The sequence below is a fragment of the Oncorhynchus kisutch genome, linkage group LG4 (assembly GCF_002021735.2).
Source record: "Oncorhynchus kisutch isolate 150728-3 linkage group LG4, Okis_V2, whole genome shotgun sequence".
Lineage (NCBI taxonomy): Eukaryota > Metazoa > Chordata > Actinopteri > Salmoniformes > Salmonidae > Oncorhynchus > Oncorhynchus kisutch.
In genome coordinates this window covers 67,811,540-67,838,551 of record NC_034177.2, presented here as the reverse complement: position 1 = coordinate 67,838,551, position 27,012 = coordinate 67,811,540, and the positions used below count along the sequence as shown (strand labels likewise).

General features: G+C 46.5%; 1 protein-coding gene across 17 annotated transcripts in view; it reads right to left on the bottom strand.

Annotated features, from left to right (window-relative positions):
* Positions 1-27,012, bottom strand: part of birc6 (baculoviral IAP repeat containing 6) — a 147,304-nt gene that overhangs the window by 87,856 nt on the left and 32,436 nt on the right. For 5 of the 17 annotated variants that reach the window (XM_020481699.2, XM_020481707.2, XM_020481712.2 and 2 more), the window contains exons 19-56: positions 26,291-26,422; positions 26,076-26,173; positions 25,798-25,945; positions 25,510-25,643; positions 25,244-25,390; positions 24,920-25,107; positions 22,883-23,182; positions 22,541-22,640; positions 19,681-19,895; positions 19,236-19,444; positions 18,704-19,050; positions 17,347-17,566; positions 16,929-17,065; positions 16,647-16,784; positions 16,130-16,257; positions 15,819-15,950; positions 15,278-15,493; positions 14,977-15,160; positions 14,604-14,804; positions 13,834-13,967; positions 13,106-13,259; positions 12,838-12,954; positions 12,570-12,727; positions 12,263-12,389; positions 12,027-12,137; positions 11,579-11,840; positions 10,794-11,365; positions 10,509-10,684; positions 10,216-10,330; positions 9,864-10,058; positions 9,541-9,741; positions 8,818-9,097; positions 8,467-8,723; positions 8,241-8,349; positions 7,888-8,112; positions 6,367-7,252; positions 6,125-6,268; positions 1,716-1,845 (exon numbers count right to left, since the gene is read on the bottom strand). In XM_020481699.2, coding sequence (XP_020337288.1) covers positions 1,716-1,845; positions 6,125-6,268; positions 6,367-7,252; positions 7,888-8,112; positions 8,241-8,349; positions 8,467-8,723; positions 8,818-9,097; positions 9,541-9,741; positions 9,864-10,058; positions 10,216-10,330; positions 10,509-10,684; positions 10,794-11,365; positions 11,579-11,840; positions 12,027-12,137; positions 12,263-12,389; positions 12,570-12,727; positions 12,838-12,954; positions 13,106-13,259; positions 13,834-13,967; positions 14,604-14,804; positions 14,977-15,160; positions 15,278-15,493; positions 15,819-15,950; positions 16,130-16,257; positions 16,647-16,784; positions 16,929-17,065; positions 17,347-17,566; positions 18,704-19,050; positions 19,236-19,444; positions 19,681-19,895; positions 22,541-22,640; positions 22,883-23,182; positions 24,920-25,107; positions 25,244-25,390; positions 25,510-25,643; positions 25,798-25,945; positions 26,076-26,173; positions 26,291-26,422 — 7,727 coding nt within the window. The remainder of the gene's footprint in view (positions 1-1,715; positions 1,846-6,124; positions 6,269-6,366; positions 7,253-7,887; positions 8,113-8,240; positions 8,350-8,466; positions 8,724-8,817; positions 9,098-9,540; positions 9,742-9,863; positions 10,059-10,215; positions 10,331-10,508; positions 10,685-10,793; positions 11,366-11,578; positions 11,841-12,026; positions 12,138-12,262; positions 12,390-12,569; positions 12,728-12,837; positions 12,955-13,105; positions 13,260-13,833; positions 13,968-14,603; positions 14,805-14,976; positions 15,161-15,277; positions 15,494-15,818; positions 15,951-16,129; positions 16,258-16,646; positions 16,785-16,928; positions 17,066-17,346; positions 17,567-18,703; positions 19,051-19,235; positions 19,445-19,680; positions 19,896-22,540; positions 22,641-22,882; positions 23,183-24,919; positions 25,108-25,243; positions 25,391-25,509; positions 25,644-25,797; positions 25,946-26,075; positions 26,174-26,290; positions 26,423-27,012) is intronic. The other 12 variants (XM_020481710.2, XM_020481715.2, XM_020481716.2 and 9 more) reach the window with 10 other exon arrangements.

The following is a 27,012-nucleotide window of genomic DNA, read 5'->3' as shown; positions in this document are numbered from 1 at the left end:
AAGGGGAATGAGGGTGTGGCATTTAACTTGCACCATGTTAGGCTTGTGGGTCTAACATAGTGCCAGTTTACTGTTGAAAAGTGATATCCCAAGTATAAATAAAATATAGTATATACACTAAAGGGTAAAAAAGAAAGAAAAGTGGATCAAAATATATATATATATATATATTTTTTAGACACCTGCAAACTTCGAGTAGAGCATTCAAAAAGTTGATCTGATGGCTAATCCATGATGTCATCCACCTCTCCCTTGCTTGATGAACAATAGAGAAGACCGAACAAGAGAGGAAAAAGCCACACCCCCAATTGTGCTATGTCATGACTAACCTGGACCACCTATTGAGATGTGCCTTATGTTAAGTACACTGAACAAAAATATAAAACGGAACATGTAAAGTGTTGGTCCCATGTTTCAACGCTTCATACACACAAAAAGTGCATTTCTTTCAAATTTTGTGCACAGATTTGTTTACATCCCTGTTAGTGAGCAGTTCTCCTTTGCCAAGATAATCCATCCACCTGACAGGTGTGGCATATCAAGAAGCTGATTAAACAGCATGATCATTACACAGGTGCACCTTGTACTTGGGACAATAAAAGGCCACTCTAGTATTTGCAGTTTTGTCACAACACAATGCCACATGTTTTGAGGGCGAGTGCAATTTGTATGCTGACTGTTGGAATGTCCACCACAGCTGTTGCCAGAGAGCTGAATGTTAATTTTTCGACCACAAGCTGCCTCCAAGTCGTTTTAAATAATTTGGCAGAACATCCAACAGGACTCACAACCGCAGACCACGTGTAACCACTCCAGCCCAGGAACTCCATATCCGGCTTCTCTTGCGGGATCGCCTGAGGGGAGTACTAAGGAGTATTTAGGTCTTTAATAAAGCCCTTTTGTGGGGAAAAACTCATTCTGATTGGCTGGTTCTGGCTTCCCAGTGGGTGAGCCTATGCCCTCCAAGGACCATCCATGGCTGCACCCCTGCCCAGTCAAGTGAAATCAATAGATTTGGGTCTAATGAATTTAATTAAATTGACTGCTTTCCTTATATGAACTGTAACTCAGTCAAATCTATGAAATTGTTGCATGTTGCATTTATAATTCTGTTCAGTATAATTCACCTGTTAAATGAGGTGAAAAGGAGACTGGCGTGCCATTAAGTAAGTGTAGCTACGTTTACACTGACGTGCTCTCTAAACACAGTTAGCACCAGCTGATCCACTCTGTAGCCATTGATCAGAGAGCGATCGTCACATGCTGGAAAGCTAATATGGTGCGACGCTCTAACGCATTGACATTAATGAGGCGATGTGAGTGGACGCAGCAGTCGCATTGGAAAGGTCATTGTTAATGCCCAGGGAGATTGTGTGTGTGTGTGTGTGTGTGAGACTGAGGTGCTGGCATGGGGTATAAACTTCAAATATGTCTGCCTTTTCAAATTTAAGGACCCAGTGAGAAGAGATTAAATGCTTGAATGACGAGTAGCGTCCGGAGAGTGGGTTTCTCCCATTTAGATCCTGTGTGTCTGTCGTTGTGGGAGGAGGGTTTATCTGAGTGGCACTGGAAACACTCAGGTCCTCTTTATCTGAGGGTCACTTAATATTGATGCTGGGGCAACAAGGAAGTATGTTTAAATGTAATTTCCGTTCTGCAACACTAATTGCCCAAACTGTCAACAGTGACAGGTTGGGTAGGGGCAGCAGACGTACCAGACACCCGGTCCAGGACTTCAGCGAGGGTGGTGGAGATGGGAAGGTGGAGGGTGCGGTACTTGTGCCCTGCTCCGTACATGGGGTGCTGGATCACATGGCTGGTAGCGTTAATGCGTCCCTTGTACAGCTGAAGAGAGATGAGAAGGTATTAGGACAAAAGTACAAAACACCACTGCCACCAATGTTATGAACGGTCATGACTTCAAGTGAGAGATGACAGATACAGGATCACAATGCAGGGCCACTTTTGGAGTGAATGAAGCTGGCCTTGGCTGTAGACTTCCACTCCTGCCTTCACTGGAAATAACAAGACTTCTCATTCAGGCATGAATGTTACATGTGCACAACATTGAAGGTGACATCTATTGCTTTCTGCAACCTGCAGGAGACAGGCATGGTGTTGCCAGAGCATGGCTCAGCCGCTTAGGTTGCATGGACAGCTCACTGTAGCTCCAAACACAACCTCAGCCCCCTCATTTAGCTCCTTCACTCAGTCCCCACAGTACACACACCAGACAAAATCACTACACTACAAACACTAGCCTGGCAGGAGATTTAGATTATGTAACCTAAAAGGCTGTTTGAAACATGCACCTTTAAAAAGGTACTGGTGGCTTTTAGGCAAGTCTGATAGACCTCTCATAGGAAGCTAAATGTTGTAGACTCCATATCTTGGAATGGTAGCTAGTACAATAAAGTACACTATTTTTAGATTGACAGCAAATCAAAATGTCAAGTTCCCTCCAGTGAGAAGCAGATTAGGGAGAAATTGAGTGAGGCTTTCTTAAATATCAAAGATCAAATTAAGAGAGTCTTTTCAACGCTGATGAAATAAATATGTTGAGCCAGTGTAGAGTAAACCATTAACGTTTTTGTAAATCTAAAAAGGCCTGATGGATTAAAAAGAATATATATATTTATTTTTTTTAAAGGTAAAAGGCAACAAAGTCTGACATGAGCTATTTCGGGGTCCTATAAATTCTGCATTGCGGAGAACGCACACGCAATCCAGACATTAAACCGGAATTCAACTGTATTCAAACATTTGTTGAATTTACAAGGAAATCAACTAAATGTATTGCATTTATTAGAAAATGCATTCATTTGCCCAAGTTAATCATAAGACATGAAAATGCATCTGTTACCTGGCAGAATGTGTCATTTTTTGCATCAATCTAGTGGCCATTTGTTTTGCAAACTCTGCAACCACATGACCACTACAGAAACATCGCTAAAGAAAAACATCTTGCTGGTGCACACTTGTAAAAATCATAATTATAAAAAATATTGGTCCCCTGATGTGTTTTAAGCATTGTTGTGGACTTCTAATCTAATTGCATTGTTTTTCTAATAAATGAACAGACAAAAACATAGAGAAACTAAACAGCACCAAGAAAAAAATATATATATTTTATAGGGCCCTATCTGGGGCTGTTGCAGTGACTGTATTAATGCCACATTAGCAGTCATGAGTCATGAACGCCGTAGTCGATACGCGTTATACAACACCATTATAAAATACATAGCCTGCTGTATATGCACTGCAGAAAAACACACACAAACAAGATTTAAGATGTCTTTGATACATAATTGGTCGAGCCTATACTCCAAAATTAAACAAATTCTAGTAAATCTCCTTTGATTGTGGACTATATTCTATGCATACTGGAGAATGGTTACCTTAAGCTATGCTCCAAATCTTTCAGCCATGAGTCTGGGAAAGAACTTTGATGGAAAATGTTATGTTGGTGGCTTTTCTATTTATACACTTCTGTGGTCTGTGTTCGTGCTTTTCTAAGTTCATGAAAGTGACTGATTACACGAATCCTCACTATCAGTATCTGCAATTTGGTAGTACGCCCAGACCCTTGTTTTGAGATTGAAAGCTCTCTCAGTTTCAAGGTCTCAGCATAGAGAGAAGAAGCCTATCAGTCTGTCAAAAGCATGACCCAGTATTGGTCAGTCACATGAATGAAGCAAACGTTGATTCATTAATTTTGGATGAATAAGCTAAATCATGCAAATATAACTTGTCTGTACATAATCGAGATCTCACAGGACTTCCCCGGGAGAACTCCTGACAGACATTAACTATGGTGCATCAAGTTGGTTGGAACCGCTCCAGTTAACTGATAATAAACAACGATTATTCAAGATGGACTTCGAGTGTCCCTGTATAAGTTGGTTTGTTGATTGTACAGGGCGGCTTACAGAGTTAGCCTACAATTATTGTGAATTTGGATTTGATTTTCAATAGTATTTCCATAATTAATAGGCTGCCATTACCTTTAGCTACAGAATCTCTCACTATCGTGCATTTTCATCTCCTCCTCTCTCTCCTTCATTCCTTTCTCAAGCACGCAGAAAGGGGCTGTCAGTTTAATGAAAGGTTTCGTTGTGAAAATATGTTAATATCGATGTTCCCGAACAGATTTCACTTGATTTCCCAAATTAAGCACTGGGTAGCTGCAGGAATAGGGTTGGGGAGGCAATGGCATACAAAGTTCAGTTGGAATATCACCAGCCGTGCAGCGAAAAGCTGCTTGCTCCTCAAACAGTGGTTGATGCGTGGCGTGAAACAACTGTTCTTATAAGCCCTGACATTCCTATATGAAATTGCGTGTGAAAGCAGAGTTTAGATGGGTGCCACTAAAAAGAAGAGATCCCAGCTGCTACTATATTTATTTCCAAGCCGCTCATATTAAGCACATGCTCCCCTATAAAACCGGAATAGCCGGCATGATTGAAAAACAAACAGGCGGGAAAGTGGCCTCCATTTGCTATTAGAGCTCATACCGATGACATGTCATTTTTCCCTGGCCCCTGTTCCTGTACATTTGATAATGGGCCATTTCAGACAAAACAAATGTCACATATTAGCAAAGACAAGATTAAATTGAGAATAGTCTGATGGGTGAAAATATGATACCTTGATGAGAGAATAGTATGTGCAGCTTGATGCAACAGAGGGCAAGCTTTTCTTGCTACTTTCTCAAATCATCAATAGCCTGTAGTCGCACCATGCAGCCCATATATATGTGCTGACATCTAAGGCATTCTAAGGTTTGTATCACTCACAATTAAAGTTGCAAAATAACTAAATCTGCCGTATATCACGGGTTTCAAATGATCAATTTAACGCTCAACAGCACACTCTCCGGAATGGGAAAAATATCTACTTTTTTACCGGGTAAATCAGAATTAATATTGCAGAGAGATTGTGGCTTCTATCAATGTAATTATCTGCAGAATTTACAATCCCCCATAACTATTTAAATATATCTCTTCCATAAAATATATGGTCCTTTATTATTTTCCCCTAACCTTTCCACCCCTCCCCTAATTGAAGTAAACTAATTAAAATATTATATTTATTCAGCCAAGTAAAATTATTTTTATTCTTACAATAAAATCCTGAAATAACGGCATGGGAGTTAAGCATGTCTTGTCTGCTAAACAAACAAGCCTACAGCATGACCCACAGCTAAAAAAAAACACAGTAGGTCAACTCACATTCTGTTCTTCTGAAATACATTTTCTTTAAAACCTGACTAAAATAAAAGGGATTTATTGTGATGTGTATATTAAATAGATTTAGACTTTTTTAAAATGTAGATGTTCCAAAGGCACGCATCAGCGGCTTGTATGCGTGGAGACCCGGAAACTATAAACGTGTTTGTTAATTAACGGTCAATTACAGAGAGACTGGCAGTCTTTTGCTGGAGAATAACCGGCTGACAAAATATCATGACCACCACAGCCCTAGCCCTACCTAATGTGTAAACACATTATCATGTAGACCCATCCTGCTATTTATCACCTACTGATCATACATAATTAACCTTCACTGATGTGATTCCCAGGACACCTTGTGTAATTAAGCACACAAATGACCTAAATTAGAGGTATGTTTGGCTCGTCGTGCATAACCAGGAAACTTTTGGCATGCCGTGCACAAGTCATCCTTCACCTTGCCCATGGAATGACCCTTACCCTTCCCTGACAGTGTTTAATATCACCAAAACGGAATGGGGCAGAATAATGAGGACAATGACAGGCTGGAGGTTCAAATGAAATTAGCTTTAGACAATTGAAACCACTTTCTCTCCCCCTTCCATGACTGCTCGCTAAACTGCTCGCATGACAACTAATCATTGAGGAGGGTGAAATATGGAGCATTATTTTGACTGAGGTGCAGTGCTGTTTCTCCGACAAGCATCAGTCTGGGGAAAGCCTACAATTGAGTGTGGAGGGATTTTCTGTACTGCTGGGCTGGCCTCTTGTGGTCATCTTGGGATATCACATCACTCTGACAGTTCTTTCCATTCCAATTTGGAGGAGAATAAAATTGCTCCAAGTAAGGTGAGCTGATCCTAGATCAGAGCCTACGGAAACTTGGTACCCACCGGACAGGGCGACTGCAGGAAGACTGTGACCTTCTCATCCTCTAGCATGAGCTGCAGGAAGAGCCTGCGGATGAAGCCAGAGATGTTGCCAGAGACAGGCACGCTTCCACGCTGGGGGGCCGACTGGAAGAGCTCACACAGCACCTACAGAAAACAAGAGCCCACCAAAGACACACGTTAGTAATCTATCAGATACGGTTGGTCAGGGTGGAAATGTGTGTAGTCAATGCATTCCACCGGACCTGTGCCATGAGCCGCTGGTTGTTGGGGTGACAGGAGATGCACTGCAGGAAGAAGGCCACTGTGGCATTCTCGATTGCCGTCCTCTGCTGGGTGGTGAGCCCGCTGCCCCTGGTCGAGGAGGCCAGAGAGTAGCGCGACCCTGAAGGCTGGGGTGGGGGAGGAGGAGGGGGGCAGCACGCACCACCGGAGGCAGCAGTGTGAGCTCCCGCGTGCCCATGGACACCGCTGGTTCCCCCTGCGCTGGCGCTGCTGTGGCAAAGCAGGAATAGCAAAGCGGTCCATAGCAGGTTCACCTCAGGCCCACCGAGCCAGTCCTTCATAGCATGACTGTTCCCAACCTCAGTGAGGAAACGCAGCACTGGGGCTGCCAGCTCTGCAGACAAGGACGCCCTGCTCTGAGAGGAAGATGACGAAGAGGAGTGGTGGTTGTGATGGTGCTGCCGTCGTTCGGCCTGGGCGGTGGAGGGCAGAGGCAGGCCAGCTGCAGCCAGGAGACCACAGCAGAGTCCGGCCAGGCTGCGGACCAGCAGAGAGGGCAGGCCTGAGTCCAGCAGCTGCTCTATCGCCCCGGGTGACTGGGAGGCTGCAGCCAGAGTGGTCAGTTGAGACTCAGACAAGGCGATGGGTGGCCGCGCATGTTTGGAATCGTCAGTGAGGCCAGCGCTGGTGGTGGCGTTAGCGCTGCTGAGGTCGTGCTGTTTCTTGCCGTCGTCCGTCATGGAGAGGCGGTGCTGGGCGGCGGTGGGCGGGGCTACGAAGCCCATCCAGGACATAAGCAGAGAGAAGTAGCTGGGGTGGATGTGGCACATGGAGCAGAGCAAGCTGTCTACTGCCTTCTTCAGCACCATGTTACACGGCAGGGACATGGACCAGTTGTACAGTAGTCTACAGGAGAGACAGGGACAACAGTATAAACAAAGCAAGCAACACTCACAGCTATCCCTCTAAAATCAACAGGTCAGAAACCTTAATCCTTCAGAATATTTTCACTCCAAAAGTATTGGCAGTGACACATTTGTATTTGTTTTGGCTCTTTACTCCAGCACTTTGTATTTGAAAGTATACAATGACTGACTTTAAAGTGCACTGTCAGCTTTAATTTGAGGGCATTTTCATCCATACTGGGTAAACCACTTAAAAATGGGATGAAAATACCCTCAAATTAAAGCTGACAGTGGAGCTCACTGTATGTTTTGTACTATGTTATCCCTTTTCAATGTAAAGTGTTTACAGAGTATATATGCAGTATTCATGTTTACAGAGGATGTGTGTAAAATGTAAGACATACCAAGATGGGGATGAGAGGAACTTTAGAGACTTAATCTACAGCTTGAAAACATCAGGGAGCTGTTTTCTCACCAGGGTACAAAAAAACTCGTGTTCTTCAAACTGATGGCTCAAAGCATGCGAAAGCTCTGCTTAGCTTTTCATGACTAAACAAAGAGTACAGAATCACAGTGGATGAGCTAGACTGAGTAAAGGACCGACCAGATTTTATTTTCTGACAATATAGCACTTACTCAAAGAGCTCTCTGTTGAGCAGCACTGGGAGGTCGTAGTTCACGGGCAACTCGTAACTGTGCCACAAGATGGCCGCCACACCGTGGAGGTGGGAGGGAGAGGGCATGACGAGGCCATACTCCCGTGACGAGGAGCTGCTCTGGCGGATGTAGCCCACGGGGCCACTCCTCTTGTGTGCCGCCACCAGCGACGAGTCATGGACCCATTGGAGAAGGGCGTGGATCCTGGAAGGAGAGACAGGAATTACTTGGTCAATATTAACATATCAAGAGCTGCTTTCACAGATCCAGAATACATAGACCCAGCAGTACTAGGCTCAATACTACACCAGTAGATGTTAAGTGTTCTTTACCTATCCTTAGTCGCAGGATCCTGGGTGGTTCCCAGCTGGTACAGGATGTCAATGGTGGAGTCTGAAGAGAGTCCGTTGAGCCTTCCAAAGAGCAGGGGACTGTTGAGGTCTAAACAGAAAAATCACAATGATTCAAGTACAATGACAAAAGGCCAAGACCAATTTGTGAGATTAAAACGAGTACAATGTGATCAATGAGCATTTTATTAACGTGGCGGCTATGTACTCGTAGGGTCAGTGCCGGAGGCTGCACAGTTCCTCAGCAGGATGTCAATGAGCTTTAGGCCGATGCGGGTGGACTGGAGGCCGATCTTGACCAGCACGGCCTCGATGTTAGGCGAGTGCATGCCGCAGTAGGGAGACATAAGCAGGGCGGCGCAGGTTTGGAGCAGATTGGCAGTGGGGGCAGCGGCGCTGGCCATCGTGGCCTCCAGGTCACTGACATGGGTCAGACAGTGGTGAAGCAGACGTAGCCAGCCAATACTGTGGGAGAGACAGATGGCAAGGTCACAGGTTAGGTAGAGAGATTTGCTGTGGCACGAGTGATTTTTTTTTTATATGACACTCTAACCTCTACCTGGTTTTAGAGACCTGGTCCTCGGAGGGCAGGAAGGGGTTGTTGACGGTGGCTGAGGAGGTGTTGCCGAAGGCGGTGAGGCCAAGCAGTTTGATCTGGGACAGGCCCAGGGTGCTGGCGTCGCGGGGCCGGTGGAGCCTCAGACACACCGCAGATGCCACCTCAGCCTTCACCAGCTGGATCTTGATGTAGGTGAGGCCGCTGGTGATGATGGGTGTGGACAGAGGCAGCATGTTGACCCCGTCCGCACTGATCTCAACCGAGACCGAGGAGGGACAGGCTTCGGAGAGGACAAAGAGACTGTAGAGTTAGCAATAGTAGATGAGGGTGGAGTATGTTCAACTTAAATTTACTCCAACTGGTACCGTCTGGCACAGAAGCATGAAAAATCCATGCAAGTTTTTGCAGATTTAGAATGGCACTAGACAACAATGGTAGGTTAATATTTGAGTGGGTGAAATAAGCGGGTCATTAGGAAAACCGTGCTTAAGGGGCAGTAGACAGTGTGCCCTTAAGGCACTGAAGCAGAGAGGCACAGATCTCCTGCTGGAACCAGAGAGGCGCAAGTCCTGCTGGTTTTCACTTAAACTATCAATTAGATAACTAGTGTCATTGATTGGCAAGAAAATTCTCATAACGGTTTATATTTAATTCAGTCTCTGATTAAAAGACAACTGCTCTGCACTATTTCCCCCACAGGGGGTTATGTGGTGCTGTACTCACTGGCGAGGGAGGCCAGGTGTGGCTGGATGTGCAGCTCTTTCAGCAGCACGGCAGCAGGGAGGTGGATGGTGAGGTCACACCACGCCTCCTCTGGCAGGAAGATGTAGGACCAAGCCGCTGAGCGTGCCCGTCTGTGAGGGGGCGTGGCCTGAAGGAGGACCTCTGCCGGCTGGGCCGTGGGGCTGCTGGAGGTGATGGTGCCTGCAGAGGGATAAACAGCATTCAATAGGACACATGCACATTTTGACATCAAATAGAGGACAAAGGGAAAAACACAAGGCAAACTGCAATCATTCAAACACGAAAGGGAAAGCTCCACATACCGAGCGGAGCAAAGTTGTGGAGTCCCTCTGCGTTGTCGGGCTCGGAGGCTAGGACCCGGGCTTTGAGGCTGCCGTCAGCAGCCTTCCCTGGGCCAGTGTCCAGGAACTTCATGATGGTGGACACCATGCTTCGTGCCGTGTTCACTATGGCCCGTGTGCTGGTCACCATGTTGTTACAGATCAACTGAACCCCACCTGCATGCAGATTAAATACAAACACAATGTGTTTAGTCTAATGGACCATATACTAGGATATTTCCCCAAATGTGTGTGTGTATGTATGTATGTATGTATGTATGTATGTATGTATGTATGTATGTATGTATGTATGTATATACGTAGGTGTGCGCACCCATGTCGTGGAATGCCTTAAGTGCCTCGCTGGTGTCCAGCACTCGGAGGATGAACCAGAGCAGAGGTTCAGACAGCTGGCATGTAGACAGAGAGCCCTGGGAGAAATACAAAGACTGCTTGAGGTTTAAAAACTTTCAGCATCAATGGGTCAAACAGTCAGATATATAACAAACAGAAGTACTACACAAGCTAAGTTTTTTTCCCCCTCAATCTTTTAATTTTCACAAGTAAATGTCTAAACAGAAAAATCTAAAATGGTGCCCTTTTGGTCATGGCTGAGCTCAGTCTTACCTGTCTGCCCATGTACCCACAAGCCATGTAGGTGAGGATGGGCTGCAGCATAACCTGCACTGAGGTGGCCCTCTTGCTCAGAGAGGTGAGGATGGTGAACAGGCCGTCTCCTACAGAAATGGCATCTAGTCCGCCATGGAAGTTCTCATGCTTGGTCAGGTGGAGACCACTAGCCCCTACAGACAGGAAAGTATCATCAATAACAAACATTTCAATATAGTAAAATCAGCTCATAGGTGATCCATATTAATAATGCTTTCAAAAGGTAAGTGCGCAGATGCCTACCTATGATCATAGCCATGGCGCTGCTGTTGCACTGGCCCAGAGCCGAGAGGATCTGGCTCATGATCTGCTGGTTGGCCAGCACCAGGTCAGCCACTCCGGCCGCAGGGCCCTGGTTAGGGGTGGCCCCTCCCGCTGCCCCCTCCTTGCTGCCGCACACCTTCTCCTCGTCCGAAGCGCTGCTGTCCGACGCCCCGCTTCCCACCGGGGGCAGACGCCCGCTGAACTCACGGTCGCCCGACAGGGGCAGCTGAACCAGGGCGTTGACTAGCTTAAGCAGGTCGAACATGAGTTGGTCGCGCGTGGTCTCACCGCACACCGCCTTGGCGTCACCGGGCCGGATGATGTTGGCGAAGAGGCCTCCAAAGCAGGCGCGGGCGCCCACAGAGCTGTCGGAGCCGCTGCGGGACACCACCTTGTCAGAGCAGGTGATGTAGTGGTGCACCAGGAAGGTGATGGACTCGATGACAGAGGAGATGGTGCTCACCGACACCACCTCAAAGTTCTGCTCCAGGGTGAACTCTAACAGCTTGACCTGAGCGTCCAGAGGACCCTGGCCTGACTGGAAGGGACCCCTAAAGGAAGACGAGAAGAGATGGGAGTCATTGACGCTGGCACTTTACAAAAAGTCAGTGTACTGTATTGTGATGGAATCAAAAGGATGGCTTTTGTTGCTGCCCAGCTATAACATCAGATAACTTGAAGATGACTAAGATGTCATTTGAATAATGTCTATTAAGTGCTGGGGTGGAACAAAAAGCTGCTCTTGATGCCTCTAGACAACCTACCTCTCAGTGGACAGGATGTGCATCAGTTTGAGCAGGAACTCGCTAAACATCTGTGGGCAGGTGGAAGAGAGGTGCACCTGGAGCCTGGTGAGGAACTCTTGCATAGCTTGGGTGGCAGTGGGGCCGACCTGGGAGCTGTACTGGCTGGTGCCATGGGGATTGCACCCAGAGAGGAATCGTACAAGCACGTGCACCAGCGTAGGGTCCAACACCATCTGCTGGGCCGTGCTCTCATGAGCTCCCATCCCACTGCTGGAGGCTGCTGACACACAGGACAAACACACACTCGATTAAAAATGAGTACTGTTGAAGGTCCTTTGGGTTTTAATTATCTTTGGTTACACTGCAACTTCAACATACATTTGACTATTTCACAATCCTCAATGTGAAACATCAGTGGGTGTGGCACTGTGACTTGAGAGTGAGACCCTATTAAGGGTGGACTCACCACTGGAGGGCATGTTGGTCATGAGGGTAAGGGAGTGAAGCACCAGACACCAGGTCCTCAGGGAGGTGTTGGGGTACCAGGCTAGCACTGACAGGAAACTGCTGATAGAGGCTGCATTGAAACACAAGAGACAGAAGTTTAACATACAAACACATGTACACATACCCATATGAAAAAACTAAAAGTATATGGTTTGAGAGTTAAGCAGAGTTGAGAGACATAGGGTGACCTCTGACCTTGGTTGAGTGGGATGGTGGGCACTCTACTGGCATTGAACATGAAGATGTCAGATCCACTTTCCTCAGTGCCCCCAGAGCATGAGTTGAGACTGAGGGTTAGCCACAGCTGCAGCATAGACTCCAACTAAAGCAAAAACATGTGAGAGCACTGAATCTACAAATCCACTAATCCAGGGTAACAAACATATTCTTGGAATGGTCCAGCTCTGTGGAGGGATGAGTAAAACTGAGGGATTTGCAACAAGTCAATCAAGTCTTCTGGAGTAGTAGAGACCCTTAACTAAACAGTCTGTTGGTGACTGACCTGTACATGGTGCACCTGGAGCATGGAGAATAGCTTGTTGAAGCAGGCACTCAGCATGGGGATGGAGGAAGCCTGTACCATTAGGCTGCTTCCTGGGGGGGTGCCCCCATGGAGCCCACGTAGCAAAGAATCATCTGTCCCGTTGGATGCCTTGGACACTGGCAGGAGAGAGGGACACAGAAGGGTCAGCCATCTGATGTTTCACCAGGCTTGAAATATTTTTCCAAGACTGACATGTCTATAAATCATTTGTTTCTTAGGTGTAGACCTGCAGGGGAGGTTGATGTGAGTGCCTGCAAGATAGAGTCTGCCTCCAGTGTGGCCATCATCTTGAGCATAAGCTCAGCCTGCTGCTCCAGCCCTACCTCCAGGCGGGCGTCCAGAGCTGCGGGAGAGGTCAAAGGTCAGGGTTATAAGGCAGAATGTATTGCCTTACACACATGAAACATGCTAGAGTGCAAAGACGAGCAGTGGTGTGGAGTCCGAGATGAGACTAAACTTTGGAGATGATATCAGGATACAAAATGCACCTTCACCTTGTGACACGGAGATGGAGAGACTCTGAGACCCAGGCTTTTCGACAACAGCCGGGGGCTTGGACACAGCAATCCCTACTCCCCCTATGTAGGGGTTGTAACCGTAAGTGCCATAGTCAGCACCCCAGTAGTCATACCAGGTGCTGCTAATGGGCTGTAGGGAGAGAGAGAGAGACAAGAGAAACGCAAACGCAGTCATTCCTCTCAGATGCTAGGTACCTGTATAACATGACATGCACACAAACACTACATTCATTCGCGTGCAATGGCACTTTCTCCAGAAAGATAAGTAAGAGTGAAGAGAATAACACTTTCCCAAGTTCGTTAGTTTGATTGATTGGGACTACATACAGAAGATTGCTTTGAGACTCAAAAAACCTGAGCCGAGTTAAATTGGGAAGTTCTATGGAGAAGTGAGGGTGCAGGGCTAAGGGGGAGGTGGTGCTGGGGAGGGATTCAATAAAAACTAACTTTGTATGACACACACATTTATGTATTTATTTAGAGCAGAAATTGAACATTATGGTTTTACATTTGAAAAGCTACATCATTGATCAGTGGTGTTTATTTAAGTTAATGTACAACTGATGTTTGTTTTGGGCAGAATCAATATGAGTCCCAGGGTTGATGCTATCAATAACTCAATATAAAATGCAAGAGAGCATTAAATAGAGAGAAAGAAGGGAGTGGAATAGAAAACACGCAGTTGAAACATGCAAGTTACGTACCTTAAAGACTTTGGCGGCAAGGGGATCTTTTTCCAAATCAATATCTAAAGGATCAATATCAACATCCATGAGGTCTTGTAGCAAGTCAAAGTCAATGTCTTTATCTTTTTCCAAAGATGACAGAGGTGGAGCACCTTTGAATAACGAAAAGAGCTTTAATATTGCCAAGCAAGCACACTAAACCAGAAAACTCAGAGGCCTTCTTTTAGGAAATTACTAGGCAATTTTAAGGCCTACAAAAAATTGGTTGGCCCACTAAATCATCAAGCTCTGACAACTTTGGCCAAAATTCTGACTTGGTATTAACGCACAAAATATGTGCTTTTGTGTAGCCCATTGATGATGTCAAGGGAATTAAGATTTGTGATAGTTTGAATTCAATTACACAATCTCAAGTCAGGATTTCTACCATGAATTATTGCAACTTTTGCACAAATTAAATAATAGTCTGAGGAAAATAACAACCACCCCTTAAAGCATTTTGATATCTTACAGGCAGTAAATCTACACTGTTTGAACTCAATATCCAAAAAGGCAAACATAACAAAACAGTCCATTCTGAATTAAACTGGTTAGAGAAGCTCTCAATACTCTCCTTTAAAATAAAACTGTCAGAACAGGAAGCCTCACAAAATACAGAAAAAAATACTGAGAATAAACATGCAGCTAAAAGGGGAAAAAAGAAAAACAATTTAACACAAATGCATTCATCATGATAAGTGAGGGGGTCCATGTGTAAAATGTGATCAAGGACTGGCCTACCAACGCACTTTGGAAAACAGAGGAGGTCCCAGGAGTACCTGCGATGATATCCGGAGACAGGGCCTCGTCAATGGTTTCCACGAGGGGGATGGGGGTGGGCTGGGCTAGGGAGTCGTCAGAGTCTATCCCTGCTGAGGACGATGCCCCTGCTTCCTCGCCCACCGCCCCCTCGTCCATACCATCCAGGGACCCTGGGGACAGCAGCTCCCCTAAGGAGAGGGGTCAGAAGAAGGTTAGTGTTGTGAGAAATTAAACAACTAAAGACTGCTAGCAATGCAAATATTCACCATATCTATAATAGAATACCAGGTTTAGCTAGAAAACAGTTCTTCAATGACATGAGAATTGAACAGTGACTTGAATTGTAGCAGCTACCCCTACCTGCCAGGATGTCCTGCAGCATGCAGGTGAGGGAGTACTGGGCCCAGGCTCCTCCCCAGGAGATGTCCCCCCTGTTGAAGTCTGTCCCCACCAGCAGCAACAGCAGACGCTCCAGCTGGTGCTCCGACACTACCTCACACAGGTGGATAGTGGGCCTGGTGGCGTTGGCTATCCTGGCCAAGACCTGAAAGGTCAAATCAGACATGTGATCAGCACAACTTTCTGACAATGTATGCATTTACATAGTGCCAACCCAATCCCAATTCAAGGAACACAAATCAAAGTTGCTGGCAGTGCATACCTTGCAGACGAACAGCAGGAGGTCGGCGTGACAGGTGAAGTCCATGGAGAGGAGGAAAAGGGACAGTTTCTGCACCACGGAGATGCAGCGCTCGTGGGCCAGTGTGAAGGGCAGAGGCTCCACCTCTGGGGCCTCTTTGGCGGCCGTGGCCTCTGTGTCCAGGGTGGAGCGGGGCCACTCAGCTGTACGCCTCAGACGGATCAGGTCCTTAAAGTGCTGCCATGGAGAGAGATGGAGAGAGCGAGAAATAGATGGAGGCAAATGTCAGGCAGCGGAAGTCAATTAATACACATGGTTTAATCTATCCCTATTCCAACTAGCATATTTGTAACCTGTGTGAGTGTGTTGGTGCACACGCTATGCTAACTACATGTGCAGATCGGTCATAACTTGTTGAAAGGTGACCCAAAAACATATTTGATTTATATTTTTGTGTTACCAAGATGAAAGAAAAATAATTATTTAATTCTTAGTCATTCGATTTCTACAGGAAAACCCTTTGCTATTCCAACTTTCCTTTCCGAGCTTCTGAAATCCTCACCTTGGATGTGGCCTGTTTCAGCTTGGCCTGCTCCACCAGCAGTTTGTATGAGGAGCCTTTGTTGCTCTGGATCTTCTCCTTCTCAATTTGCTCCACCAAAGCCTTCTGTTTTGCCTTCAATAGATTTAACTGCTACAATGAAAAGGACAGGATAAATAAACACCGTGAAGACCATCTTTTACATTACTTCAATCAAAGCCAGTAGTAAGAGGGAGAACACAATAACTGTGACTAACACAGATTTACGGGAGAGATTCACAACTCCCTGATGTTTTTGAGACGGACCGGACGTTGGATTTGGACACATTTACCTGTTTGTGGTGCACCAGTTGTTTGCGGATCTTGCGGGAGTACAGGCGATCCAGGCTGCTGTTGCCTTTGGCTGAGCGGTTAGAGCTGGAGGACTGGAGGCTGTTATTTATAAAGCTCCACTGATTACCTTGATTCATTGGAGAGAGGTGGGGGGGGGGGGGGGGGGGGGGGGGGCACGTTAGAGTTGGGTTTTTGGTTCCAAATCAATGTGCAATAATATTACCCTGTTAATATGATTCGTGGTTCTCAAAACTTAATACTTTTTTTGTAATAAAATCGTGTTGATTTTATAGCTAGCCTCGCAGACAAAGAGTAGTAGGATAAAAGTTTATCCTAAGCCTATAACATCACTCGTGTAACCAGGCTGTTAGAAAATATTTTTAAAAAGAGTCAAAAAGCAGGGAATAGAATAGACAAAACAATAAATATGATCAGTGTCGTGATTGCTTGGCCTCATAAGTCCTCAGCAGCACATCTCATTGGAGAGCTACACCGCCCTAGCCTACACTACGCTACCTGTCAAGGTGCGCTCCCTCTCCTTCCCTCCCAGGTGCTTCTTGCCTGCAGACGCCTCGTCCTCCACACTGGCCACGTAGTCCAGCAGCCGCGACACAAGCATCACCACCCAGCTGATCATGGGGACGTCCAACACACCTGCCGCACACACAGACACACACTCATAGGTTGCTGGTTGTGTCCAGAGCCCTGGGAGCCCGGTGCTGGGGCCAGGGACCACCCCAGCCCCCCATCCCTGCTGCCAGCCCCAGCCCAGGGACCCGCCACCTCCGGCTAGCCCACCTTCAGTCCTGTGATGGGCAGCCGCCATAGGCTGCTGTAGGGGCGACAGCAGGCTGTCCAGCAGGTTAAGTAGCCCCTCCAGCACGCCGCTGTTGCTCAAGGATCTTTGGCCGATGCAGGACAGGAGCATGAAGACCCTGAGGGACGACACATATAGGACCCGGTCAATCTCCGCAACATGGAAGCACAAATCAATAAGTCTGGGTGGGTGCTTCTGACATAAAGATAGGTGTTTGTTACATTCAAACACACACCTATCTTTACAGAAGTTAGAGAGGCAGTAACCAACCAGTTTGTGTTGTGAGGGGGAAGTGTGGACATGATGATTGTCCAAGGAGCTACAGTTTGTCAGTGTGGTGCAAAAAATCTAAAGGGAGTGCAGTGGATAGAGACAGCTCCTCAGTGCATAAAGGCCCACCTGTCCTGGGGGAAGATGAGCAGCTGCTCGGAGTTGTAGAGCTCCTGCAGGACGTTAGAGAGGAACTGGCCCCACCAGCGCTCCCCTCCACACAGCTGCACCAGCAGCAGGCCCGCGTGCAGACGGATCTTGGGCGTGCCGCTGATGCACAGGTGCTTGAAGAGCTCCTCGCAGGCCTGCGCGTGGAAAGTGCTCTGCAGCACGGACGGGACTGCGTGCCCTAGAGGGGGAGGACAAGGAGAAAGTATGATATCAAGTGAAAGATGGCAGTCAAATGAGAGCTAGGCAAGGATGAGTGGGAAGGAAACAAACAAATAAATACTGTACAAGGGTGGCAATATCAACTAAGAGGGTACGTGATATAACGAGGAGGGAAACTGCAAGAGGGGTACAACGCAAGTGACTGCCAAAAACATTAATTTACCACACGTACTTGACTAAATCAAATAGCGTTCAACAGAGGAAAAGTCCACAAAGTCCACAGTTCCCAGAAAGGGCCTTTCATGAGGAGACACTGACCACTACACGGAAACCACAGGCCTTGAAAAAGCAACTCTTCACTTCAGAGAGAAAAGTACAGACATTATCCTTCCAATCAAGACCTTAAAACTAGACATCTCAATCCACTATTCTGCAGAGAGCCAGTGAGAGAACTACAGAGGGCTGGATATAATGAGGGAAATTAAATGAAAGGCTCCATTCCACTGCTCTGAACAGGGCCATTTGGAATTCACTGAGGGTACAGAGACAGCGCAGGCATAACGCCAGGAAACACCAGCAGCAAGGGGGTAATACTTTATTCTCTTTCATAAGAAGAGACTCGTGAAACTGTATGACGAGCTGCTAGGGAGCGTCAGTAGTGATTTGACGGGTGAGAGAAGATTGCTAAGCACTCTTCACAGAACCATGGGCTTTCAGTTAACTTTGAACAACTTTGAAAGGCGAGTATTTATCAAAACTTTTTCAAAGACATCATACAGAATTGGTTGTGAGAATACGCATTGAAAACATAGGCTATTTCATTTAAAAAGGCAAGCAAGGGCAGAAGACAAAAACTGCAAATAATTTATTCCTACATTTCTCGTGGCTTGAAAGAATTCATGCCTCAAACATGGCTAAGGTACAAAAATGCTATAGGCTTATGCAAGAAGGGGAAAATACATGTATTGAGGAGGTGTGGAGGTGTGACTCAGATCATTCTAAAAAATGACCTACCAATGTCCCCTAGAGATGTTGTTAGGAGAACAGACTATCAGGTAAAGAAGGATACTGGTTTGAGGTTAGGCCAACTTCAACTTTTCAGAAAAGTAGATCCCATCCCTGATACAGACCCTGTGGCCCTCCCCAAACATCTCACCATTGTTAGAGTGCAGAAGGCTGAGGAGTGTGTCCAGCAGGTAGCGGATGATGGTTCTCAGCTGCTCGGTGGATGAGTTCTGGATGAGCTCCCGGGGGTCGTAGGGCTCAGGCAGGATCTTGCGCCCGGCTCCCAGGGACACGCGGAGCCTCTGGACAGCGTGGTGGGCCAAGTTGAGTTGTAGCTGCAGCTGGATACAGTCCTGATAGGCCGAGAAGACACGTGCGTCCTCCTCCACCGCCTTGTCGGGTTTCCGCAGGAAGTACTGGGCATTGTTGGCACTGTTCAGAGGAGGCAGGTCGATGTTCTGGAGTAAGGTCTCCAGCCGGTGGCACCCCAGGTTGTACCTTAGGGAGAGGGCGAGCACAAAAGAGACATAGGAGTCAAATTTGCATCCTATATCCACAAAGCATTAGTCCATCTCCATTGATGAAAAAGCTTGTCTGTCTAGCAGATACCGCATAAACATATATCTCAAATAACTTAAATCAGAGTTAGCTAACTAGTTGAATAGTTTAGTATGCCTTCTGACCTGCACTGGATGTCCTCCTGCAAGGCCACCATCATGGCCAGGTGCTGGTCCAAGTCAGGTTGGCTGGCCGCGTCACTCTCTCCCCTCAGGGGGTCGTGCATCAGCTTCAGCTCGCTCTCCCAGGGCAGGATGTAGGTGTGGCCATAATAGAAGCCCAATGGGATCTTGGCCCGGGCATTGGTGCTGCCATAACGACCAATCACAGTGATCTGTTGGGTGAAGTGGGATGGATGGAGAAAAGGGGATTAGGTTGTAGGAAAACATCTGCTGTGGAACATAGTAATTTTTTCACAGAATGCTCATTGAGGGAAAAAAATGGATAACGGCGCAATTTCTTCAGTGCCCAGAGTTCAGATACTTATTCGAAACCTGTGAATAAGAAAAGGTATAAAAAAGAAGACAAATGGACAAAGAACTTCAGAGACAATGCATCAATGCCACTGACTTTCATGAAGCGGCAGACAGGGGGCGGCAGAAGGTCGTGCAGGATGAGGGAGTGGGTGCTGATGTCCGTGGCAACCACTAGCCTGCGTCCGTCCACCTCCTCGCCCAGCGTCCAGATGTCGATGGACAGAGAGGCCAGGTCCCCACAGGTGGGGATCAGAGCGTCTGTCAGTAGCACGGGACGACCAAAGTCCAGTGTCACAAATCTCCGCGCTCCTGGGACAAGAGAGGAGGTATTTAGGTCACAAGAGCTTTCCAAAACAACATCTCAAATGAATCCCTATTTGCCATATAGGGCACAACTCATGAGACATACAGTACCAGTCAAAAGTTTAGACACACCTACTCATTCAACGTTTTTTACATTTATTTTTTAGATTGTTGATTTGTTTAACACTTTTTTGGTTCCACATCTATTTTATATTTGAGATTTTTCAAAGTAACCACCCTTTGCCTTGATGACAGCTTTGCACACTCTCGGCATTCTCTCAACCAGCTTCACCTGGAATGCTTTTCCAACAGTCTTGAAGGAATTCCCACAAATGCTGAGCACTTGTTGACTGCTTTTCCTTCACCCTGTGGTCCAACTCATCCCAAACCATCTCAATTGGGTTGAGGGGTCGAGTGAATGTGGAGGCCAGGTCATCTGATGGAGCGCTCCATCACTCCTCCTCCTTGGTCAAAATGGCCCTTCAACAGTCTGGAGGTGTCATTTCGTAGTGGTTTCTTTTCAGCAATTCGACCATGAAGGCCTAATTCACACGTTCTCATCTGAACAGTTGATGTTGAGATGTGCCTGTTACTTGAACTCTGAAGCATTTATTTGGGCCTCAAACTGAGGAGCAGTTAACTCTAATGAACTTATATCCTCTGTAGCAGAAGTAACTCTGGTTCTTCCTTTCCTGTCGCGGTCCTCGTGAGAGCCAGTTTCATCATAGAGCTTGATGGTTTTTGCGACTGCACTTGAAGAAACGTTCAAAGTTCTTGACATTTGCAGAATTGACTGACCTTCATGTCTTAAAGTAAAGATGGACTGTAATTTCTCTTTGCTTATTTGAGCTGTTCTTGCCATAATTTGGGGAATAGGGCTATCTTCTGTATACGACCCGTACCTTGTCACAACACAACTGATTGGCTCAAACGCATTAAGGAAAGAAATTCCACAAATTAACTTTTAACAAGGCACACCTGTTCATTGAAATTCATATCAGGTGATTACCTCATGAAGCTGGTTGAGAGAATGCCAAGAGGATGCAAAGCTGTCATCAAGGCAAAGGGTGGCTACTTTTAACAATCTCAAATATAAAATATTTGTTGAACACTTTTTTGTTGTTGTTACTTCCTGATTCCATGTGTGTTATTTCATAGTTTTGACATATTCACTATTATTCTACCATGAGGAAAATAGCAAAAATAAAGAAAAACCCTTGAATGACTACAAACTTTTGACTGGAACTAATAAATACTTATTTTCCACCATCATTTGCAAATAATATTTCTAATTTTGTCTGTCATAGTTGAAGTGTACCTATGATGAAAATTACAGGCCTCATATTTTTAAGTGGGAGAACTTGCACAATTGGTGGCTGACTAAATACTTCTTTGCCCCACTGTATGTGTGCATACAGTGTGCATGTATATACACAAAGTATATGGACACCCCTTCAAATTAGTGGATTCGGCTATTTCAGCCACATCCGTTGCTGACAGGTGTATAAAATCGAGCAAACAGCCATGCGATCTCCAAAGACAAACATTGGCAGTAGAATGGCCTCACTGAAGAGCTCAGTGACTTTCAACATGGCACCGTCATAGGATAACAACAAGACAGTTTGTCAAATTCCTGCCCTGCTAGGGCTGCCCAGGTCAAGCGTAAATGCTGTTATTGTGAAATGGAAATGTCAAGGAGCAACAACGGCTCAACCGTAGATTGGTAGGCCACACAAGCTCACAGAACAGGACCGGCGAGTGCTGATGCTCGTAGTGTGTAAAAATCTGTCCTCACTACTGAGTTCCAAGCTGCCTCTGGAATCAACGACAGCACAATAACTGTTTGTCTGGAACTTCATGAAATGGGTTTCCATGGCCGAGCAGCCACACACAAGCCTAAGATGACCATGCACAATGCCAAGCACCGGCTGGAGTGGTGTAAAGCTAGTTGCCATTGAACTCCGGGGCAGTGGAAACTCGTTCTCTGGCGTGATGAATCATGCTCCACCATCTGGCAGTCGGACAGACAAATCTGGGTTTGGCGGATGCCAAGACAACACTACCTGCCCCAATATAGTGCCAACTGTAATGTTTGGCGGAAGAATAATGGTTTGGGTTAGGCCCCTAAGCCCCAGTGAAGGGAAATCTTAGTGCTAAAGCCTACAATGACATTCTAGAAGACATTCTGACTTTATGGCAACAGTTTGTGGAAGGCCATTTCCAGTTTCAGCTTGACAATGCCCCTGTGCACAAATTGAGGTCCACACAGAAAAGGTTTGTTGAGATCGGTGTGGAAGAACTTGACTGGCCTGCACAGAGCCCTCACCTCAACCCCATTGAACACCTTTGGGATGAATTGGAACGCCTCCTGCGAGCCAGGCCTAATTGCCCTAAATCAGTGCCTGACCTCACTAACGCACTTGGCTGAATGGAAGCAGGTTCCTGCAGCAATGTTCCAACATCTAGTGGAAAGCCTTCCCAGAAGAGTGGAGGCAAAGAGGGTGGACCAACTCCATAGTAATGACCATGATTTGAGGGTTGTCAAACGAGCAGGTGTCCACATACTTTTGGTCAAGTAGTGTATACACTCTTGAGTTTCATTTACAACTGTTGATCCAGGTAAAAAGGCACAAAAAGGTAACTGTACTTACCAGAGTGCATGCGCTCAATGATGATGGACTGCTGTGGAGGAGGCTGGAGGAAGTGAGAGGCTTGAGAGAGGGCCAACGCCAGACCACTGCCCATGGGGTTCTGCAACAAACAAAGACGCTTTTCAGTCAAAACATTTAGAATATAAAACTTCTTAATTTAAATATTTTATAAATTTACGAAATGCAACAAAAGTCCCTTGGTGTTCATGTGAAAGCACAAACCTAACTGCTGTGCTTTGAGCTATTGGCATTTTAGTAATTTAGCAGACGCAACCTTTCGGTTACTGGCCCACACTCTTAAACGCTAGGCTATATGCCGTCAATGAGTTGTTTGTGACTGACCGGCTTGGCTTTCTGGCTGTTCTTGTTGTGTGCGGCCAGGTTGACAGGCGGTGGGTCTATCATGGAGCCAGGGAAGAGCTGGGCAAGCTCCACACTGATGGCTGCCGACACCGCCTCGTTGGGAGGAGTGAGTGGTGGCGTCATGAACAGCGGGGTGGTCTTGGGCGTGGGGGGGATGACTTCAGAGGGATGGATGAAGAAGCCGGGGGCACTGGAAGGCACAGAGTTGTGGATGGGCCCCACGCCGGAGGCCGCAGCTGCTGAAGTGGTCTGGTGCAACTTTGCCTCCAGCTTGGCCTTCTGTTCCGAACACAGACAGGATTACTACTCGGCTAAAACTGACAAATATCACACTGATACATTGCATTCGGAAACTATTCAGACCGCTTCACTTTATCCACATTTTATGTTAGACTTAATCTAAAACTTATAAAATAAATAAAAATCCTCGATCTACACACAATACCCCATAATGACAAAGTTTTTCTAATTCAAAAATAAAAACAAATATCTTATTTACATAATTATTTAGACCCTTTGCTATGAGACTTGAAATTGAGCTAAGGTGCATCCTGTTCCCATTGATCATCCAACTTGATTGGAGTCTACCTGCGGTAAATTCAAATGATAGGACATTATTTGGAAAGGCACACACTTGTCGACAAAGGTACCACAGTTGACAGTGCATGTCAGAGCAAAAACCAAGCCATGAGGTCTAAGGAACTGGCCGTAAAGCTTTGAGACAGGATTGTGTCGAGTCACAGATCTGGGGAAGAGTACCAAATCATTTCTTCAGCATTGAAGGCCTCCATCATTCTTAAATGTAATAAGTTTGGAACCACCAAGACTCTTCCTAGAGCTGGCTGCCTGGCCAAACTGAGCAATCAGGGGAGAAGGGCCTTGGTCAGAGTGGGGACCAAGAACCCGATGGTCACTGACAGAGCTCCAGAGTTCCTCTGTGGAGATTGGAGAACCTTCCAGAAGGACAACCATCTCTGTAACACTCCACCAATAAGGCCTTTATAGTAGAGTGGCCAGACGGAAGCCACTCCTCAGTATTAGGCACAACAGTCTGCTTGGAGTTTGCCAAAAAGCACCTTACGGACTCTCAGACCATGGTCTGGTCTGATGAAACCAAGATTAAACTCTTTGGCCTGAATGCCAAGTGTCACGTCTGGAGGAAACCTGCCATCATCCCTACGTTGAAGCATGGTGGTGGCAGCATCATGCTGTGGGGATGTTTTTCAGCAGCAGGGACTGGGAGATTAGTCAGGATCGAGGGAAAGATGAACAGATCAAAGTACAGAGAACACCTTGATGAGAAACTGCTCCAGAGCGCTCAGGACTTCAGACTGGGGCAAAGGTTCACCCTCCAACAGGACATCAACCCTATGCACACAGCCAAGACAACACAAGAGTGGCTTCGGGACAAGTCTCAATGCCCTATGTGGCCCAGCCAGACCCAGACTTGAACCCTATCAAACATCTCTGGAGAGACCTGAAAATAGCTGTGAAGCAACGCTCCTCATCCAACCTGACAGAGCTTGAGAGGAACTGCAGAGAAGAATTGGAGAAACTCCCCAAATACAGGTGTGCCAAGCTTGTAGCGTCATACCTAAGAAGACTAAGCTGTAATCACTGCCAAAGGTGCTTAAACAAAGTACTGAGTAAAGGGTCTGAATACTTAAGTAAAATGTCATTTTGTTTTTTTACAACATTTCAACAAACCTGTTTTTGATTTGATATTTTGGGGTGTTATGTATAGATTGAGGAGGGAGGGGGGAGAAAGTAATCCATTTTAGAATAAGGTTGTAACGTAACAAAATGTGGAAAAAGTTAAGGGGTCTGAAAACTTTCCGAATGCACTGTACATGAAGTCTGACACATGATATTGGTGTTTGTGCACATAGTGACGGCTTGGATAAGAAGACGCTTGTACGTGCACCTGTGTGAGTACATAACATGCATGTCTGTGAATACGTGTGTAGGGACATGTCCGTATGTAAGTTTGCCTGTATGGGTACTAGAGTCCCTGACCTGTTGCTGTAGTTTGAACAGCTGCTGCTGTTTCTCCTGGAGCACCTGCAGCTGCTGCTCTGCAGACACCATGGCGTGGGACAGCGACTGCAGAGCCACCTGGGCTGCCGAGCTCAGCGCCGTGGACGCCTCGCCCACTGTGCCCGCCGACAGGCCACCCACCGCCGGGGTCACACCGAATGTGCTCACTGGGAGAAGAGGGCAAAGGTCAGGAGTATAAATCAAAATCCCTGAGTAGGAACAGTGAAGATGTTTAATGTTCCGTTTCACAAAGGGTCTGAATAAACCTTTACCCAAGTAACAAGAAGCAGCTGAGGTAGGTACCTGTGAACATGCTTGCGTCGTCCCTCTCCACCCTGGTGCCGTCGCTGGTAGAGATACAGGTAAAGTGCAGTGGCTCCACCTCCAGGAGCCCAGTGAGGGCCGTGAAGCTGCCCTCGGCCGCCGCACAGCTGCTTACCTTGCCGTTCCCTGCAATAGACACACACACAGGTTAAGTCACACACACCAGAGTACAGCCCAGACCAAAATGAATCCACTGATGAAGGAATTGGATAGGTGTAAGCAATATGGTGGAATGTGGTGCAGACCTGAGAGAATTTCGGAAAGGTCAATCTCGTCTGACTGGACGCCGATGCTACTGTTGAAGGCATTCTTACAGGAGGAGCCGCTGACCTCCAGGTCAAAGAGCACTGGGTCGAATGGGGAGCTGTACAGGCCGTATCTGGGGAGGAGACACATGGTGCAGAGCATTATAATACACAGAGTCCAGCTGGGTTCAAAAACTATGGTATTCTTCTGGCAACATTAGTCAGTTATTTTTGGTTTCTCTAGGTCCTGATTGGGGTGTAAGGACACTAGAGGGTGAAAAGGCCCACCTGGTCTGTAGCAAAGCCTCCAGGGGCGTGAGGCGGTCCTGCAGTTGCCGGGAGACAGCGGTGAGCAGAGAGGCACAGGCCGTGCTGCAGCCCGACAGGTCCTCATCCTTCACATAGTTCAGCAGCACAAAGTACCAGAACACCGACCCTGAGAGAGAAAGAGCGACTTCGACACATGCCACTGCCTAGCAAAACCATGCACTTCCAAAACAATGCTGTTGACAATGCAGAAGCTGTCTAGCCACGATTGTGTTATCAGGAAAAACATTTCTACTTACCACCTGTTGCTGCTGCAGGCAAGTAAGGCATATTGTCCAGCAGAGCATTCAGGAGATTCATGCCAAAGCCCTGCTGACTGGGCTCCCCTTTTCCATTACTGATGATATAGCAGACAAAAACAAGTTACAAATGTGCACACCTACTACATCACACAAGGATCAACAACAAGTATGACAGAGTATGGGTCACAACATCCATGAAAAGCCCAACTCACCTAATACAAAGTGCAAGAAAGCGGGCGCATTTGTGGGCTATACTCCGTCCAGCCTCAAAAAAACACACCCGCACAATGTCGGTCAGCCGTTTCCTTGTTTTCATCAGCAGAGCCTCCTTTCCTTCTCTCAGGCTGGAAGGAAAAGAACCAACATGCCCAATATTGTTTGTACCATGTTGTGCTACTGCAATGTTGTGTTGCTACCATGCTGTGTTGTCATCTTAGGTCTCTCTCTGTAGTGTTGTCTCTTCTCGTGATGCGTGTTCTGTCCTATATTTTTAATCCCGGATCCATCCCCGCAGGAAGCCTTTTGCGTTTTTGTAGGCAGTCAATGTAAATAAGACTTTGTTCTACACTGACTTGTGTGGTTAAATAAAAATAAAATATTAATAAACACTTCAATAACATTATGGGTAAATATTTAAACAAAATTGTGATCATTAACGTTAAGAAAAAATGCAAGACAAGATCTGCGAGATCTGCGAGATACAGATGACCAAGACATATGCGCACAGTTCTGCCTGCCCCTCCTCTCCCCCTCCCCCTGCTCTTTGCTAATGATGAGTGTGTATTCAGTCTTCGGGCTGTTGCCTGTAGAATATCCTAGTTTATTCATGAGACCAATGTCGCCTGGATACGGAGCTGTCTTCGGGCCAGTCTTGTGAGCACAGGGTACTTGTCGTTGCTGAGTGGTTGGGGGTGTTTTTGTCTCATATGAAATT